The sequence below is a fragment of the Prosopis cineraria genome, unplaced genomic scaffold (assembly GCF_029017545.1).
Source record: "Prosopis cineraria cultivar Desert tree isolate PC_DT_omini unplaced genomic scaffold, ASM2901754v1 PC10, whole genome shotgun sequence".
Classification (NCBI taxonomy): Eukaryota; Viridiplantae; Streptophyta; class Magnoliopsida; order Fabales; family Fabaceae; genus Prosopis; species Prosopis cineraria.
Genome location: NW_026555341.1, coordinates 20,784,665 through 20,804,417, shown reverse-complemented (window position 1 = coordinate 20,804,417; position 19,753 = coordinate 20,784,665). Strand labels below are relative to the sequence as shown.

The following is a 19,753-nucleotide window of genomic DNA, read 5'->3' as shown; positions in this document are numbered from 1 at the left end:
AGATAAAATACAGTGTTCACAGTTGCCCCTCTTTACTTGTTTCTTATATAAGTATATGAAAAAGTGTGTTTTTGAATTCTTACATATGTAGCAAGTAAAGATTGAACATGTATTTTAGTCGGCCATGCAATACCCATGAAAAGACATAATTGCCCCTGACATGACAAGATATGATTAAATGTAAGACTATTGGATAACAAACACAATGACATGATTTTTTTTTAACAATCTGATGAGGTGATGTGATGCAAATGAAAATAATCAATTGACAAAGATCCAAACAATGCAAGGCTATTGGATAACTAACACAATAAAATAATTTTTTTTTGTTTTAGCAATGTGATGCAAATGGAAATGACCAAATAACATTGAAGGATGCAATACTATTGGATAACAAACACAATGAAATGATGATTTTTTTTTATTTTAGCAATGTGATGTGAATGAAAATGACCAAATAAAATAAGATAAAAAGAAAGATTTTGTAAACAAATGACAACGATCCAAAAAAAAATATGTTGATTAGATGCCCCTCTTCATTTGATTTCTAAGTGAGAATTTCATGAGATGATGTTCTTATCTTATAAATGAATGAAGAAAGAAACATTTATTTTGTTTGGAGGGACAAGACTCTTAGGTACCTACAACTAAACAAAAAAAAAATGAAACAAAACAAAACAAAAGATTGAAAATGAAATGTGATTTAGGAAATAAATAAAATAAAACCTCAATGGAGATGAATTGCTTATGTTCTAAGGGACTTGGTTAGATGCTTGCCTTTATAAGGCTTTAAAAAATTATGCCAGCCGATACTAGGCTTTGAGGTTTCTACCGTTACAAGGCTTTAAAGAATCGTGCCAGCCGTTACTAGGCTTTACAGGGCTTTGAGGGTTCCTGCTGTTACAGGGCTTTAAAGAATTATGTCAACTGGTATTGGGCTTTGAGGTACCAGCCATTATAGGGCTTTAGGGGTGCCTGCCATTGTAAGGCTTTAAAAAATTGTGCCATCCGATACTAGGCTTTGAGGGTGCCTACTGTTACAGGGCTTTAAAGAATCATTCCAGCCGGTATTGGGCTTCAAGGGTGCCTGTCGTTATAAGGCTTTAAAGAATTATGCTAGCCAATACTGGGCTTTAAGGGTTCCTGCCGTTATAAGGCTTTAAAAAATTATGCCAATCGATACTGGGCTTTAAGGGTTCCTACCATTACAAGGCTTTGAGGGTGCTTGCCATTGTAAGACTTTAAAGAATTGTGCTAGCCAGTACTGGGCATTAAAGGTGCCTACCGTTACAAGACTTTGAGGGTGTCTGTCGTTACAAGGCTTTAAGGTGCCTCTTGTTACAGGACTTTAAAGAATCATGCCAGCTAGTACTGGGCATTAAGGGTTCCTATCATTATAGGGCTTTAAGGATACCTGCTATTATAGGGCTTTAAAGAATTGTGCCAGCCAATATTGGACTTTAAGTGTGCATGCCATTACAAGACTTTGAAGAATTGTGCCAGCTGTTACTGGTTTTTTAGGGTACCTGCTGTTACAGAGCTTTGAGTGTGCCAGCCATTACTGGGCTTTGAGGATGCTTGCCATTACATGGCTTTAAAGAATCATGCTAGCCGGTACTGGGCTTTAAGGATACCTTCCATTATAAGGTTTTGAGGGGTATGGGAATAGGTTTCATCTCATGTGGCAAATAAGGGAAACTCACATGTGAGATTTGTTATTTCTTCTTACTTCCTTGGGTTTTGCAAATTTTTTGTTTTGCCTCAATCCAATTGGGGCATACTTTCTATGGCTATACATGTAATGGGGTGATGTGCAGTGCATGATTTTTTTTATTTGCCCCAATTTAAATGGAGGTAAATTTTCATGTTTAGCATGTAATGGATGGATAATGCATAATGTATATATTTTTTCTTTTTTTTTTGCTCAAAAGTTCAATTCTTTTTATGCCCCCAATCTAAATTGTGGCAATTTTTATGTCAAGTATGCAATGGATGGATAATGCGTAATGCATGATTGACTATTTTTCAAGAGTTCAACTCCTTATTTGCCTCGATCTAAAGTGAGGCTTACTTTAATGTGAAAGATGTAATTTTTCAATTCATGTGAAGATATGAAATGCTCAATGCATTTGAAATTGTAAAATGAATTTCTTTTTGTTTATAGGATTTTAATGCAAGAGGGACAAAACTTGAGATTAGTGAAATGCAAGGGTTCTCTTAGTCATTTGCAACAAAAAGTTGTTGGTCTCCCCAATGAAATTGCAAATCAATGACTTAACAACAAATTTTGCCATAATTGGACACTAGGGGATCATACTTTTAGACATCTAACACTATTTATACCTCTCATATTGAGAATTTTCAAGACAATTTAGTTGCCCTTATGAAATGCTTGTTGGACATAGATGTTTCATCTTGTCTATCTTTATTATCAATGTTTGTATAATTAATAAGTGAAATTAGCATTGATTTTTATTTAACAATGTCAATGTAGACAATCATTATAAACAAAAGGCCATGTCTGAAAAGGAAATGAAGTGGGCAATCAATGGAATGTTGGAAATGTTTAAAGGCATCTCCATTTAGGTGCAAGAAACATATGAAGAATAGGCATCATATGGATAAGCCAAAGTGTGAAGTGAAAAATGATAAAATGGTAAAATTAGGGACTACCCAACTTTTGTATGATGTGTCTTTGGATAGTATAGAGATGAAAGGGAATGAATATAGAAATTAAAAGGAGGGTGCCCTCTTTGTTTTGTATGTCCCTTTAAAAATGACACAATTTTTGAGTAAAAGATCTTATGTTGAGCTATAAGTTTGTCCTAATTTCAACAATCTAAATCTTAGAGTAATCTCAAATAAAAAGATGCCCCAATTATATTTGAGCAAGTCAAATCTCAATGAGGACTTATGGGGTTTGTAATGTAGCCTGGGTAAATTAGCTCATAAAATAAAAGGATATTTAGCTCAAAAGTTCTGTGCCCCTATGTAAATTCTTACTTCAACATTGTTCTTCTTCTATTCTAATATAAGATTATGTTAAAATTCACCTAACAAGAGAGAATATTCAGGGATTGTGATGTAGCAGAATAGGATAAAATTGCAGGTTGAAAATGGAAAGGATGTGATGGTCTAAACATAGGTGCAAAATCACAATGAATTTTTTTTCGGATATGTGATCTAGCAAGACTTGGCATATCTATGAAGTTATCACTGGGAAAGGAAGAAAAATTCTCTTCTATTTCTTCTTCTGCTTCTTCTTTGTTTTCTTTCTTCCTTTTCAATTTTCCTTTTCATGTCACATTCAATGAGTGAATACTAGTGGAGAGATAATCTTTTTTTTTTATTTTTCAATAGTAGAAGTGCTTTTTTTGTTTTTCTTTTGTTTTTCTTTTTTTGTATTTATTCTTAGCTCTTGAGCTTTACTTTCATGAGCTTGGAAATGGAAAGAAATTATTTAAATGGATAAATTTGAAGGGTTAAAAAAAGCTTCAATTGGGCGAAAGAAAGTCTTGATCCTCTCTTGAAATTTAAAAATTCAGTATAAACATATATTTGAGTACCCTACCTTGGTGATATTTGTAGACAGGTGAATGAAAGAAACACTACTCTTGGCTTAATATGGGTGACTAGGGGGAACTCCTTCAAGATTTAGGAAAAAAGAAAAAAATTCCTCATATCTTTGACTTAACTTACTAATGGAGCATGCTATCTTATCTCTCTAATGAGTATCTTTTTCTCTTTATTTCTTTTCCTTTTTCTTCAATTTATTCATTCTTTCTTTTTCTTTCCTCTTTTTTTTGTTATTTTTACATTTTCATGAAATAGGGGTGTAACATCTGAAAACTTCAAATATGAAAAAATTGACTAATTAATAGATAAATTAATTAAAAATATGATTAATTAATTTAAATATGTTTTTGGGTTGCTAATTGAATTTTTGGGTCATGTTTGGCTCTAAATTGAGTTAGGATAAAAGTCGGATCAAGTTAGGAGGCATTGGGGGGAGAAAAATCAACTTGTTGCTTGCTGCATCATGAGCCACAGCTTGTGTTGTGTGCGCTATGAATCACAGCATAGCAGGCACCTTAAAATTTTGAAAATGATTAAAAAATGATAGTTTTTATGGTGGAAAACCTAGAACCCAAAGAGGCAAGCTTTGGACATGTCTAGGGCATCATTTTTGGAAGATTTTAAAGATAAATTGAACCTTCAAACTCTTAAGTAAGTTTCCTACCCCTTCCCTCTACCTTTTCATCTCATTTTCCATGAGATTTGAAAATGGGAGAATTTTCTTTGATTGGGTTAAGCTATGAGTCTATGTTTTGAAAGTTTCTATTGAACCTAAAGATTTGATTTAGGTTTATTAATCTTGGACATATGGTAATATAAAGCTACTTTGTTGTTTAGTGAAAGTTGGATCAAGCCCTAATTTGGTCATGGGGTTTTGAAGTGTGATAAGTTGAGATATTAAATTTTATGTTGTAATAGAGTTAGAAGGAGGCTTGAAGGGATTGTGTGAACAAATTCTAATCTTAACAAGCCTCTTTATTGAGAATATGAGTGAGAAGTGGGAGAATTGGGAGGTTATTGGTAGCTAATAGTGCCTGTGTTAATTGAAAATTAACATATAGTACTTGTTGATGTAGATTGTAATGTGGGAAGACTTACCTTGACACAAGAAGAGATTTAGTACCACCGGTAACCCTTTTAGTAACAAAAAAGTTGAGGTAACTAGATAATTTGCATTATTTATTACCTTATATAAGTTATTTTCAAGTTGTTCTTGCATGATTTATTATGCATATATGTATGAATTTTGTAAAAGTTAACTATTTTAGAAAACAAGTGGAGTATTGATTTGTAAAATGTCAAGTTTTTTAAGTAAGTAGTAATATTCATTATATTAGTTTAGAAAGTAATTTATACATGGTCAAGTGAAGATGTGTAGTGAAATGTGGCAATTTTTATGGTGATAGGCTAGAATACCATTACAAGTGTAAGGAATGTTTTATTTATGTAATAACAATGTATTTGTAATGTATTATGTGGCAATAGAGGCTAAATAGTGTATATGGTATTGATTTGGTATTTTGGCCATATTGGCCAAATTTTGTGTTTAGTATGTTTTTGTATGTTTGAATGCTCACTCAAGTGTATTTTGATCCATTAGACTTGGTTTTAGCCTCATAATAGGTTAATGGTATAAGTTATGAGTTTTGGGTACTTGGATTGTTGAAAATCACTTTAAAAACTAACTTTTTACATCTGAGTGTTTAGAATTTTCATATGATGTCAGATCATAATAAAAATTATACCATTAGTTAGCTTATTGAATAAGCTTCGTGTGGGGGCTCGAATCACTTCAATCGAACATGGATGCGAAAATGGCATGTATTTGAAATTCGTCCAAAATAGCTGTCATGGATATGTGCACCGTAGAGCATTTTGCACAAGCTATGGTGCATAGTACAGTAAGAAAACTTGCCTTTCTGTGTCACATGGACCACGAGCCACGGCGCATGGACTAAAACACTCAAAAATAACATTTTTGGCCCTATTTTAAAGTATTTTGCTTCCCGAAACCTTTCTATGCTTCCCATACCTTTATAAATCATTAAGTTTGAGCTCAAACTATAAATTTAAAGGGTTTTTATGGGATCCCAAATTTTTCAAAATCATTTCTAAAAGAGCAATCATTTCTAATAGTTTTAACCCATATAGATAATGTGAGTTTAGGAGCAATTTTTGCTCCTAATTATGATTGTTTGTTGTGAATATGTAGTGAATTTTGGTAATGTCAAGGTGAACATTACATTTTGGTATCAGTTTCTTGGGTTATAAGATCTGGTTGTGCTAATGTCTCCATTGCATTCATTCTCATTAGTTGGCAATTTTATGTACACAACCCTTTCCCTTTGTCTTATTTTCGTTATTTCCCATTAATTCCCCTTCTCTACTTGGTTTCTTCCTTAAGAGGGGAGAAAAATTGTTAGAAGAAGCATTCAAAATATCGACAATTTACTGGAGAATGATGGGCCTATACCAGAGGTATAGCTAGAGATTCAAGTGGAACAACAACAAAGGCCCCAGGGTAATGATGTAATTTTAGGAAGAATTGCGGGATATGATGAGGAATATTCAAAGAACCGTTCAAGACCACAATATTTTACTTTGTAATAGAGGTCATAAGGAGGAACAAAGGAGACAAGAGGAAGCTCTTGAGAGTAGATTGGAACCATTTCATGGTTCTGGTAGTAGACCTGGATCATCTGGGACAAAAGCAGATGGAGATGCTCAAGGGATGGCTATTGATTGAGCATGAGAACTTTCTCTCGATTTAACCCTCTAACCTTTGATGGAACTATAAAGGAAGGAGAACGAAGAAATGGATAGAGAGAGTTAAAACCATCTTTGAGGTTATACCGTGCTCTACAAAATAGAAGGTGATTATAGCCATAGTGTATCTGGTTGAAGATGCAAAACACTGGTGGAATTTCACAGGACCAATGGATGGACGTCAGCTAATATGGGAACAATTCAAGAAAATATTCTTTAATCACCATTTTCCTCCGGCATTCAAAGATGAGCAGGAGGCCGAGTTCCATGCATTTCAGCATGGAGATCTTGATGAGGAAGCATTTATTCAAAAGTTTAATCAGCTATTAGAATTTTCTACTTATCTAAATGAGACAAATGATAGTGAGGGAAGGCCAAGAGGCTTTTGAAAAAGATGAGGCCTAAATATAGATAGCAGATTGCTTTGCTAGGAGTAACCACATATGTTGATATGTGTAATTGGCTCTGAATTGCAGCAAGAAGGGGTTGGGAAGTAGAAGCAAAAAGGAGAAGGGATAGTCATAGGAGGTTTTCATCCTCCCTAGGCCCTTCTGGAGGAGTCTCTAAGAAGACGAGTTATGACTTGAGTAGTTATGCAGCATCAGGCAAGAAGAGTTTTATTAGAGGATCACAGACTCAAGGAACATTTCAGAGGGGTGGATTTAGAAGTTATAGTACTCCACAACCATCCTAACAGCCTTCTAATATGCTTGCCCCGACCTTAAGTACAACTCAATCACTACCATGTGCTAAGCATAGGTAGTCACATCCTAGGAGGTGCTAGGCATGTTTTAAATATAGGAAACCTGGCCATCTAGCAAGACAATGCCCAAAGGGAAGAATGGAGATGGCAGAGCAGAGAACTACTATTCTAAGATGAGTCTACACATTATCTCAAGAGGAAGTAAGAGCATCGCCGATGTTAATAAAAGGTATTATTTCTATCTACGAGCAGAAAATTGAAGCATTGTTTGATTCTGGTGCTACACATTTATTTATTTCACATGAATTTGTAAAGAGGTTAGGACTCCCTTTGCATGAATTGCCTTATGTCATTAAAATGTCTATGCCATTTGGGTCATTTGATATGACTAGTAAAGCATGTTTGAATATAGAAGTAAGGTTTGAAAATCATTCAACCACTCTCAATTTGATCTAAATTCCTATGAAGGGTTTGGACATGATTATCAGTATGGATTAGTTGATGGCAAATAATGCCACTTTGAACTATGCTAGAAAGACAGTTTTGTTATTAGTACATACTGCATCGGCTAATATTCCTAGTGAGTATAAGTTCTTATCAATGGTGCAAGCAGAGAAACTGGTGCAATAAGGGTGTATGGCTTATATGACTTTCTTCTCAGTGCATGGAGTCTACGATGGAAGTATTGATAAGATTGGGGTAGTGAATGAATTCCCTGAGGTATTTATGGATGATATGTCCAGTTTTCCTCTAAAAAGGAAAGTGGAATTCACCATAGACCTAGTATTAGGAACAAAACCAATCTCAAAAGCACATTATCGGATGTCACCAATGGAGTTAGTTGAGTTGAAGAAGTAGATAGAGAAGTTACTTGAAAAGGGCTTTATTAGACCCAGTATGTCACCTTGGGAATCACCTATACTATTTGTTAAGAAGAAGGATGGTAACTTACGGCTCTGTATTGATTATAGACAGTTGAATAAGGTGATAGTGAAGAACAAATATCCTTTACCAAGGATTGATGATTTGTTAGATCAATTGGTGGGAGCTTCGATTTTCTTAAAAATTGACTTACGGTCAGGATACCATCAATTGAGAGTGTGCTTGGAGGATGTTCTTAATACAGCTTTCCATACCAGATATGGGCATTATGAGTTCCTGGGAATGCCATTTGGGTTAACAAATGTGCCTACAGTTTTCATGGATTACATGAACCGTATATTTAGGCCTTACCTGGATCATTTTGTTATAGTATTCATTGATGACATTCTGATATATTCTGAAGATGAAGAGCAACATGCGAAGCATTTGAGGATTGTGCTACAAATTTTAAAGGACAATAAGTTCTATACCAAGCTTAGCAATTGTGTGTTCTGGCTACGAGAGGTCCGATTTCTAAGACATGTTGTGTCAGCAAAAGAGATTACGGTGGATCCACATAAAGTAGATGCAATGTTGAAATGGGAGAGACCTAGTTCTGTGACTGAAATATAGAGTTTTTTGGGATTGGCTGGATATTATCGTAGATTTATCCAGGGCTTCTCTTAGATAACTTCATCATTGACTAGGTTGACACGAAAAGATCAGCCGTTCATTTGGGATGACAAGTGTGAGATTGCATTTTAAAATTTGAAAGAGAAACTGACTACAGTACCATTGTTAATTATTCCTAATCCTTTATTGACATATGAAGTGTATATAGATGCATCTCTGAAGGGTCTGGAATGTGTGTTGATACAAGATGAGCGGGTAGTGGCCTATACGTTTAACAGCTCAGGCTGTATGAAGAGAACTACCCGACCCATGACTTAGAGCTTGTCGCAGTTGTGTTTGCACTAAAGATTTGACAGCATTATTTATATGGAGCAGTGTTTAGTATTTTCAGTAACCATAAGAGCCTGAAATATTTAGTGGATTAGAAGGAACTTAATATGAGGCAGAGAAGGTGGATGAAGTTCTTAAAAGACTATAGCTTTGAATTTAAATACCATTCGGGGAAAGTAAATGTGGTTGGATATGCCTTAAGTTAAAAGTTATTGCATGTCGCTTGTCTAATGGTGCAAGAGCACAAATTGTTGGAATCCTACTTGGATATTCAGCATGACTCACCAGAATTAACTTTATATAGTTTACATTCCACAAAGATTACCAATGAGTTTTGGAGAGAGTTAATGATAGCATAGCTTGAGGATGAGTATTTGTTGAAAATTTGAGAAGAAGTGGAGGAAAAACAAACCACAGACTTTGACTTCAGTGATGATGGATATGTTATATATTGAGATTGGGTTTGTATACTACATAAGGAGGATTTGAGAAAGAAAATTCTGAATGAGGCATATAAGAGTAGATATACAATTCACCCTAGAGCAACTAAGATGTACCAGGATATGAAGCTGTATTAGCGGTGGCCTGAAATGAAAAGGGATGTTATAGATTTTGTATTTCGATGTTTAATTTGTTAAAAGGTTAAAATCAAGCATCAAAGACCAACAGGAACTTTACAACCACTAGAGATACTGAAGTGGAAGTAGGATAGTATATCTATAGATTTTATTTTAGGATTAGCAAGAACCAAATTCAGTCATAATTCTATCTGGGTGATTGTAGATAGATTGACAAAGTCAACCCATTTCTTGGCAGTGCGAATAAGTGATTCATTGGAGAAGTTGGCAGAGATATACATTTGAGAAGTTGTGAGATTGTATGGGGTGTCAAAAGACATTGTCTCTTATCGTGATCTAAGGTTCACCTCAAACTTTTAGAAAGCATTGCAAAGAGTAATGGGTACTGAACTAAGATTCAGCATAGCATATCATCCACAAACTAATGGACAAACAGAAAGGACTATACAAACTCTATAGGACATGTTGAGAGCTTATGCCTTAGAATTGAGAGGCAACTAGGATAGCCATCTTCCTTTAGCTGAGTTTGCCTACAACAATAGTTTCCACTCTAGTATAAGGATGGCTCCTTATAAGGCATTATATGGAAGGAAATGTTGATCTCCTCTTTGTTGGGTTGAATTGAGTGAGAGAAGCATTATTGGTTTGGATATTATGGATCAAACAACATAAAAGATTCAAATGATAAGGCAAAAACTTTTAACGGCTCAAAGTAGGCAGAAGAGTTATACAGATAAAAAGCGAAGGCTGTTGGAGTTTATGGTTGGTGACCATGTTTTTCTAAGAGTTTTCGCCTGTGATAGGAATCGAGAGGTCAATCAGAGCAAAGAAATTATATCCTTGATGCATGGGTCTATTTGAGATCCTCAGGAAAGTTGGGCTAGTTGCCTATCAAATCACCTTGCCACCATAATTATCTAGGATTCATGATGTTTTTCATGTTTCTCAACTGAAGAAATATTAACCTAATCCATCTTTGTGATTGAACCTGAAGAGGTAGAGCTACAAGAGAATATGACTTATTGAGCAGAGCCAAAATGAATAGTAGATGTTAAAGATAAGCAATTGCGGAACAAGACTATTCGACTGGTTAAGGTCGTGTGGGAAGGAATGGCTCTTAGCGATGCTGCTTGGGAGACAGAGGACAAAATGAAGCAGTAATATCCTTATCTGTTTCCCTAGGTAAGTGTTGTGGTTGTTGTTGAATTTTGGGGGCAAAACTCCTTTAACGGAGGGGAGAACTGTAACATTTAAAAACTTTAAATCTAGAAAAATTGACTAATTAATGGATAAATTAGTTGAAAATATGATTAATTAATTTAAATATGTTTTTGGGTTGCTAATTGGATTTTTGGGTCATGTTTGGCTCTAAATTAAGTTAGGATGAAAGTCTAATCAGTTGGGAGGCATTGGGGGAGCAAAACCAACTTGTTGCTTGCTGCGTCATGAGCTACAGCTTGTGTGGCGTGTGCTACGACGCACGGCATAGCAGGCAACTTAAAATTTTAAAAATGATCAAAAAATGACAGTTTTTGTGGTGGAAAACCTGAAACACGAAGGGGCAAGTTTTGGGCACTACTAGGGCACCATTGAGAAGATTTTAAAGATAAATTGAGCTTTCAAACTCTTGAGTAAGTTTCCTACCCTTCCCCTTAACCTTTTCATCTCATTTTCCATGGGATTTGAAAGTGGGAGAATTTGCTTTGATTGACTTAAGCTATGAGTCTATGTTTTAAAGGTTTATATTGACTCTAAAGGTTTGATTTAGGTTTATTAATCTTAGATATGTGGCAATATGTTGTTGCTTTGTTGTTTGGTGAAAGTTGGATCAAGCCCTAATTTGATCATGGGGTTTTGAAGTGTGATAAGTTGAGATATTAAATTTTATGTTGTAATAGAGTTAGAAGGAGGCTTGAAGGGATTATGTGAACAAATTTTAATCTTAACAAGCCTCTTTGTTGAGAATATGAGTGAGAAGTGGGAGAATTCGGAGGTTATTGGTAGCTAATAGTGCTTGTGTTAATTGAAAATTAATATATAGTACTTTTTATGTAGATTGTGGAATGGGAAGACTTACCTTGACACAAGAAGAGATTTAGTACCACAGGTAATCCTTTTAGTAACAAAAGGGTTGAGGTAACTAGATAATTTGCATTATTTATTACCTTGTATAAGTTATTCTCAAGTTGTTCTTGCATGATTTGTTATGTATATATGTATGAATTTTGTAAAAGTTAACTATTTTAAAAAATAAGTGGAGTATTGATTTGTAAAATGTCTAGTTTTTGAAGAAAGTAGTAATATTCATTATATTGGTTTAGAAAGTGATTTATGTATGGTCAAGCGGAGATATGCGACTAAATGTGACAATTTTTGTGGTGATGGGCTAGAATACTATTACAAGTGCAAGGAATGTTTCATCTATGTGATGATAATGTATTTGTAGTGTATTATGTGACAATAGAGGCCAAATAGTATATATAGTATTGATTTGGTATTTTAGCCATATTGGGTGAGATGGCTATTGGTGGCCAAATTTTGTACTTGGCAGGTTTTTGTATGTTTGAATGCTCACTTAAGTGTATTTTGGTCCATTAGACTTAGTTCAAGCCTCACAGTGGGTTAATGGTATAAGTTATGAGTTTTTGGTACTTGGATGGTTGAAAATCACTTTAAAAACTAACTTTTGCATCCGAATGTCTAAAATTCTCATACGATATTGGATCATAACGAAACTTATACCATTAGTTAGCTTATTGAATAAGTTTCACGTGGGCATTTGAATTACTCTAATCAGACATCAAATGCGAAAATCGCGTGCATTTGAAGTTCATCTAGAAAAGTTATCATGACAGCATTGCTGTCATGGACACATGTGCCGCGATGCATGATACAACAAAAAAACTTACCTTTTGTGTCACATGCCGTGGTGCATGGACCACGACTCACAACTGGACCAAAATACTCAAAAATGATATTTTTAGCCTTATTTTGAAGTGTTTTGCTTCTCAAAATCTTTCCATGCTTCCCACACCTTTGTAAATCATTAAGTTTGAGTTTAAACTATAAATTTGAAGGGTTTTTATGGGATCCTAAATTTTCCAAAATTATTAGTTTTAACCCTTATATAGATAATGTGAGTTTAAGAGCAATCTTTGCTCCTAATTATGATTGTTTGTTGTGATTGTGTGGTGAATTTTGATAATGTCAAGGTGGACATTATAAGGGGCATTTTTCTTCAAGTTGATCTTTTCCATATCCATTGTGATTTTTTCATTGGGAATACCAAGCATTAAGGGTGTAACGCATAGGATAAGAGAAATTTTATGGTCAAGGGGTAGAACAAACAAACGGGAGTGTCAAATGAAAAAGTATGATTACAACATTGACAAAGTTAAATAAGATCATTTCCAGTTATATAGTTTGACCCTACAAACATTATGTAACCAAAATAAGACATGTTAGAAACAACATCTTTGAATCCTCTCTTCAATGGTGAATGATCTTATTGATAAGTGTGACATTTGGGCTCGATTTTTGTATCCCCCCTCTTTATTTTTTTTAACCTCACAACTTGATCAGAAAAACTATGCACCCTAAGTGAATGTTAGCATCCACATCTACCATATCATTTTTTATGGTCAAAGCAAGGGTATGAAAGTATATTGTGAAATGTTGATGTGCTTTGAATAGATGAGTTAATGACAATAGGCAAGGAACGAGAAAATGACTGGTATTGTGGTAAGTAAGGTGGGGGACCATAACCTCATGTAAAGGACCCAAAAAATCCAATATTTCAAAATTTTCAAAGTCTTTTTATCATGGCATGTGATATGAAAATGCATGGATGCAAATGCATTTGTTTGCCATATATGGCCTTGCTCTAGTGGATGATTATTGTGAAATTAAGTAGGGGGTCGAGATGGGAAGATGTAAAGTATAGTATCAATTTATTTACAACTTTGTGTTGGTGTAGGGGACAAATTAAAAAAAATTGAATCTCACTTAGAGATGTAGGATTTGTGGTCGAATTGGATGAATTTCAAATATCATTTCCATTGTTTTCCTATAAATAAGTGTTAAATAAGCAAGTGTGCTTACTTGTACCTTAAATCTTTATACTAAGGAAAGCACAAGATGTTGCGCCAATCCCTATAAAAGGTTTTAGGTATTAAAAATATTATAATTTAGCGCATTCTCTTAAGTGATTACAAGGCTATCTCATTTATGCCAACAAAATTTCCTTTCCTCCATATGCTAATGGGCCTTTGGAACTTATATGAATACACAAGTCTCATTCTCATATTTGCAAAACTTTATTGATTTACACGATAGGAGATTATTCCAAATATTTGTGGAGATTTCAAAATCTCACACGATAAAAAAACTAAATTTATTTGAATACATTTTTAATTTAATTATTTAATAAAAAATTTATATTTATATTTTTTAGAAAAGAAACTTAATCGTTATATCTGTAGAGTTTTATTGATTCATACGATAATATGATTATCTTAAAAGTCTATAAAAATTCAAAAATCTCACATGACTAAAAGATTAATTATGTAATATAATTATAATTTAAATTTATTAATTTAATTAATTAATATTACAAAAAAATTATTATTTTATTTACAAGAATTCATTTAGTTATTTACCATATAAATTGATAATCATGATATTTGTAATGATATATTATCCCACACGATGATGTGATTAATTTAAGTATCTACAAAGATTCTTGAAATCTCATATGAGAATTAAATATTTATTATAAAAAGAGAATTAATTTTAACAACAAGCCTTTGAAACCCATATAAATACATACAAGATCGATCCTCATACCTGCGAAATCTTATTGATTTACACAGTATGAGATCATTTTAAATTTAAATGATTGCGAAGACTCTTGAAATTTCACATTACAAATAAACCATAAATATATATATATATATATATATATATTTTTCATTTTATACTTAAGCCTCTTATAAGGAAATCATGACAACATATGAAAATATAAAGCACCATAAGGTATATGTATTATGAGCCACGATTACCGATATGCATCAATAAACTACCACAAATGAACAAAGATTAATATAAAGATCAAACCATGCTACCACATGTTGCTTTCTTCTAAAACAAGGTAATTAAAAAGCTTGAAACGCAATTTGAGAATCAACCATGCAAAACTAAATGTACCTAGATTAGACACGTTGGATATCTTATAATACAAACCATCACAAGTCCATTTTGCAAACACAAAGATCACAAGATGAAGAACTTGTCAAATTTTTGAAATTAGTAAGAAAACTTAGTAATTAATTCCTAAGTGTCAAGAATCTCAAAATTTAAATAGAACTATACCTTTGAACTATTAAGAGGTGCAAGATTATATAGGATATTTTATAAATAGCCAGTCAAGGACTTATGCAAACTTATGTCCGCTATAAAATCTTGGAAAGAAAAGAGAAAAGGAGAACAATATTATTCGAGCCATAACCTTTACCTACAACCTTTAACAGGATGATGTTTTTGATCAGCTCTTCCTCCAAGCTCTCAGTCCTCTCTCCTTTCCTTCTACGTTCATCTCTTTTGTTTTGGTCCCCTCTTATCTCAAACTAGATCACCTTTGCACCTCACGCTACAAGTCCCAAGCACCCTCTTGCATAGGTTCAACCTTGAATGTGTGCTCACAGTCCTCCTTAATCTATGTTCTGCTTCAACTTTCTATTCCCGTCCTTCACTACCATGGCATGGTAGACTTCATTTTCCTCCATTTTCTCTTTCCTTTTGGATATCTCTCATCACTGTCACTCTAACCTTGTTTTTTGTTCGTTCTTAGTCTCTGCCTTGCCCTCTAGAAAATCCTCTCAGGTTCTCATCTCTCTTCTCGTCTCTCGACCTCTTTTTTCCTATGTTATTTCCTCTCTCTCTTGCTGATTCTAATCCTCCTTTCCTGTCCTACTTCACCGTCTCTCTTCTCTTCTCACGTTCTCCTCTCTGTTCTACATCTCTGGCTCTCTTTTTTTCAGTTTCTCTTCTCTCTGTTTTATGGTCCTCTCTCCCTCTCATCTGTGCTCCCTGCTCCTCCTCACACTCTCCGTCTCTGTGCTCGTGCATCTCTCACTCTCCCTCTCTGTCTCTCTCTCCTACTCTCGATCTCTCCCTCTAGAAATCCTCTCACGTTCTCCTCTCCCTTCTGCATCTCCTTCGTGTTTTGTTTTTCTTCTCCAACCTCTTTTCTGTCTCGCTCTCGTTCTTCTCTTGTCCATTCCTTTGTGCTCTGTTTTTCTCATCTTTTTTTTCATCCATCTCCCCACTCTTTTGTGCTCTATTTCTCGTGCTCCCCTTCCTCAATTTTTCTCTCCTTCTTCTGAGTTTTCTGGTCTGGCCAAAAGTCTTGTGACTGGCATTTCTCTGCTTGCTTTCTTCATATGCATCTCTCTCTGCATTTCATCTGGCATTCTCTCTGTGTGCCTCTGGCATTCTTTCACTTTTGTTTTCTGTCGTGCACGTCTTCTGTATTTCTTTCTCTGTACATGAGCCTGCTTTCTACTCTCCAAAAGCTTTTCCCTTTTTTTTTTTTGTTGCATTTCTGGCTTTCTTTTCTACGTGTGTTTTGTGTGTGCATGCTACTCTTTTCTCTTTGTTTTTTTTCTTTCTCTGTTTCATGACCTCTCTGGTCGTGTTTGCAAGAAGCCTCTTAAGGCTGTGATGAAATGCTGATATCAGCATTTCATCAAGCCTATTACACACACACACACACACACACACACACACACACACACACACACGCCTATTGCTTCTAATGTTTTTTTTTTTTTAATTAGATTCACACAAACACACACATATTAAAATGAAAAATAAGATTTAAGGGGAGAAAAGTTAACTCTTAAAAGTTAACTCCTAATATTTTGAATGGTTGAGATAATTTGGGAGAGATTTTTCAAGATTTGACCTTTTTTTATTTTTTTAAATTATTATTATTTTTTGAAAATATAATCCTAAATAATAATTAAATTATATTTTTATATTTTTATATTTTTTGGTTATTTTAATGAACTAAAAGAAATAAAGTCTTAATCAACAAAAAATTATCTAGGATAAAATAAAAATTAAACCCTCTTAATTATATTTTTTTAAAAATATAATCATAAAAAGAATTAAATTTTATTTTTTTACTTTTATATATTTTTAGATTATTTATTATTATTTTTATTAAATTTAAAAAATATTTGAATAAAATACCGTGTTCACACTTTATTATAATTGTGATGAAAAATTTACGTGGAACCATAAATTTCCTAATAAGCAATTGTTGATGTTGATTACAGGTGCTGATGATATAGAACTTAAAACGGATTTACCAAATGACGCTGACACACCTATCACAGAGGAGGCTGACACAGACACTTTACACCATCTATCCCTTCAGACTTTTCAGGGCAATGGCAGCCGTTGCACTATACGTTTCTCAGGCGCCATTACTGACATGATAGTGCAAATCTTATTAGATGGAGGAGCCTCGGATAATTTCATTCATCCTTGCATAGTACAATGCTTAAAATTGCCTGTTGAGCAACTTCAACGTCCACTTCATGTTCCAATTGGTGATGGGTTCCACATGACTGGGGAAGGGTATGATAGTCACATTTCAGTTTCTATACAGGGCCAGCCCTTAGATCTAGGGGCCTACGTACTATCTATTACAGGATCCGATTTGGTTATTGGCTCGAGCTGGTTAGCCACTTTGGGCAACCGCATTGCAAATTATCACACAGATACTCTAAAATGTCTAATTAATGATAGCTTCATGGTATCACAGGGGTATCATTTGCCCTCACCTCAACCAGTTTAGTTACAACATTTACATCGAATGTCTTCTACAAGTGCAATTGTTGAGTTTTTCATGCTCACCACTACTGTCCAACTCGATATGCCAACATCATATCCAATGGAACTTTCGATTGAATTGCCACATGATCGCGAGCTTTGCTACAGCGATTCAACACTCTTTCAGGTTTCTCACGGATTACCACCTTTTAGAGCTCATGATCATCAGATACCTCTCATTCAGAACACTCCACCTGTGAAAGTCAGACCATACAGATATCCAGTTGTTTAAAAGTCTGAAATAGAATGCCAAATTGAAGCGATGATGCGTGATAGGTTGATTCAACCAAGTCAAAGCCTTTTTTCTACCCCTGTTATCTTGGTTAAGAAGAAAGATTGAACTTGGTGATTTTGTATAGATTATCGAGCTTTTAATGCAGTTACTATTGAAGATGCATACCCAATACCTACTGTAGATTAATTGTTAGATGAATTACATAGTTCCAAATACATTTCTAAGCTCGACCTTCGCTCGGGTTATCATCAAATTCTGGTTAAACCTTCAGATCATTTTAAAACGGCGTTCCGTACGCATCATGGTCACTATGAATGGATCGTTACACCATTTGGTTTAACAAATGCACCGGCAACTTTTCAGGCACTCATGATTGATATATTTTGGCCATTCTTAAGAAAATTCATCTTAGTTTTCTTTAATGATATTCTCATTTATAGTGGGTCTTGGGATTTACACATGGAACACCTTGAACTGACTTTGTCGTTGCTTATCAAGCACAAACTCTTTGCTCAGCTTTCAAAGTGTATTTTTGGACAATCCAAGATTGAATATCTGGGTCATTTTGTTTTGACCTAAGGTGTTGAGGTAGATGGTTGAAAGATTAAAGCTGTTACTGTCACACCTCAAACTTTAAGGTGTGACTGGCACAGAATATGTATAAATTCACATCCCTAGAGCCTTCATATTATAGAAAATGTTTAATTTTAACCACAACCCATTTATTACACAAAATAGATTTCTTTCAATACACGCATAATTAACACAAAATCATGAACTTTCTTAGCAATTTTCACATAAACTCCTCTAAAATAGGATGCACTAACAATTCTACAACAACATTTTTCAGCACAAGATAATAATAGGAGCTCTACTCCTATCATAAAATCAATATAGGAAATTTAAATGAGGATCCTAACTATAGTTTATGTGGAGCGTCTAGGAGAAAATTTACAAAATACAAAGTATGACATATAAATTCAAAGTTCTATAATAATTAGAAATTTAACCAAGATAAAGCTTCAACTCCAGTTTAGAAGTACACCCCTCAATGATCATTTGGAAGTCCAAAGCCATCTATACTATTTGAGACCAAAAATATTTTCCAATGAATCACATCCCAACAATAAAATTTGAAAGATTCCAGATAACAAATTCATCAAGAAAATTAGCACACCATTAAAAGAGAATATCAACAAAATAAAAAAAAAAACTTAATTTGGAGATTAAGAGATTCTATATAACTTCAAATATACCAAACCAGTAAATTTACAATAGCAAAACTTAACATTTGATCTTGTACAATAAAATAAAATAAATTAAGTAAATAAAAGTAGTAACATTCACTATTTTTAAAATCAATAAAGCATGTACATGTATTCACAAATCAATTAAATCTGAGGACTTTGCAAAATGAGTAACAAATGCGGACACATAGTCACAAGGGTAAGTAACAAAACGTAGCCCAAGCCACGAAACAAACGTGGACACACAGTCCATGAGGGTAAGTAACCAAACGCAGCTTGAGTTACGAAACAAATGTGGCCACACAATCCACGAGGGTAAGTAACCAAACACAGCCTGAGCTATGAAACAAACGCAAGTGTTAAACCCATGAATAATAAAAGTGAAAGCATAGCTCACGAAAATCAAACTAGCTAGTCATTGACCATGGCGTACTAAGAGCTAATGGAGCTATCGTTAGCAACCAATATTCTGCATATAGTCCCTTCGAAAAACCATTTTCAAACATGCAAGAAAATAGTTGTTTTTCAAAATATAAGTTCCTCTTATCAGTATCAAACTCGCATGAGCCAATTAAAATAATCAGTCTTTTTAAATATGAAAATTCATAACTAATATCTCAAACTCTTTCACCAATTTCCGTGATTATCTCTATCAAACAAATGAGTACTAGAATATGTAAAAGCATTTTCATCAATCTTTCAATTATATACCATGATTTCAAGAAATAAAACAATTTAATTAATAAAAATAGCTAATGCAAGAAAAAATATATATATTAATCATTGCAAATAGTTGAAAACAATATTTTGATAAAAGAAGATTTGCTAATATAGAAATTGATTGAGATGTTATCCACTTACCTATAATGTTCTCAAGTATAAAATTTACTCTTTAAGACTTCAATCAATTCTTCTAAGCTCTAAA

The 19,753-nt window shown here is 34.0% G+C and overlaps 1 protein-coding gene across 1 annotated transcript; it reads left to right on the top strand.

The window, feature by feature from the left end:
- The first annotated feature begins 8,245 nt into the window (after positions 1–8,245).
- LOC129322491 (uncharacterized) lies at positions 8,246–17,311 on the top strand. Its single transcript, XM_054968801.1, has 3 exons — positions 8,246–8,524; positions 15,486–15,591; positions 16,788–17,311. Exons 1-3 carry the CDS (start codon positions 8,246–8,248, stop codon positions 17,309–17,311), a joined length of 909 nt encoding a protein of 302 aa, XP_054824776.1.
- The last annotated feature ends 2,442 nt before the right edge of the window (positions 17,312–19,753 follow it).

What these genes read in the sequence shown, in the direction of transcription:
- LOC129322491 (XM_054968801.1), top strand. Translation starts at nt 8,246, where the DNA reads ATGGATTACATGAACCGTATATTTAGGCCTTACCTGGATCATTTTGTT. An exon ending in AATGGGAGAGACCTAGTTCT is followed by an intron (nt 8,525 to 15,485) that starts GTGACTGAAATA and finishes TCTTTTTTTCAG; the next exon opens with TTTCTCTTCTCTCTGTTTTA. An exon ending in ATCTCTCACTCTCCCTCTCT is followed by an intron (nt 15,592 to 16,787) that starts GTCTCTCTCTCC and finishes TGTTGATTACAG; the next exon opens with GTGCTGATGATATAGAACTT.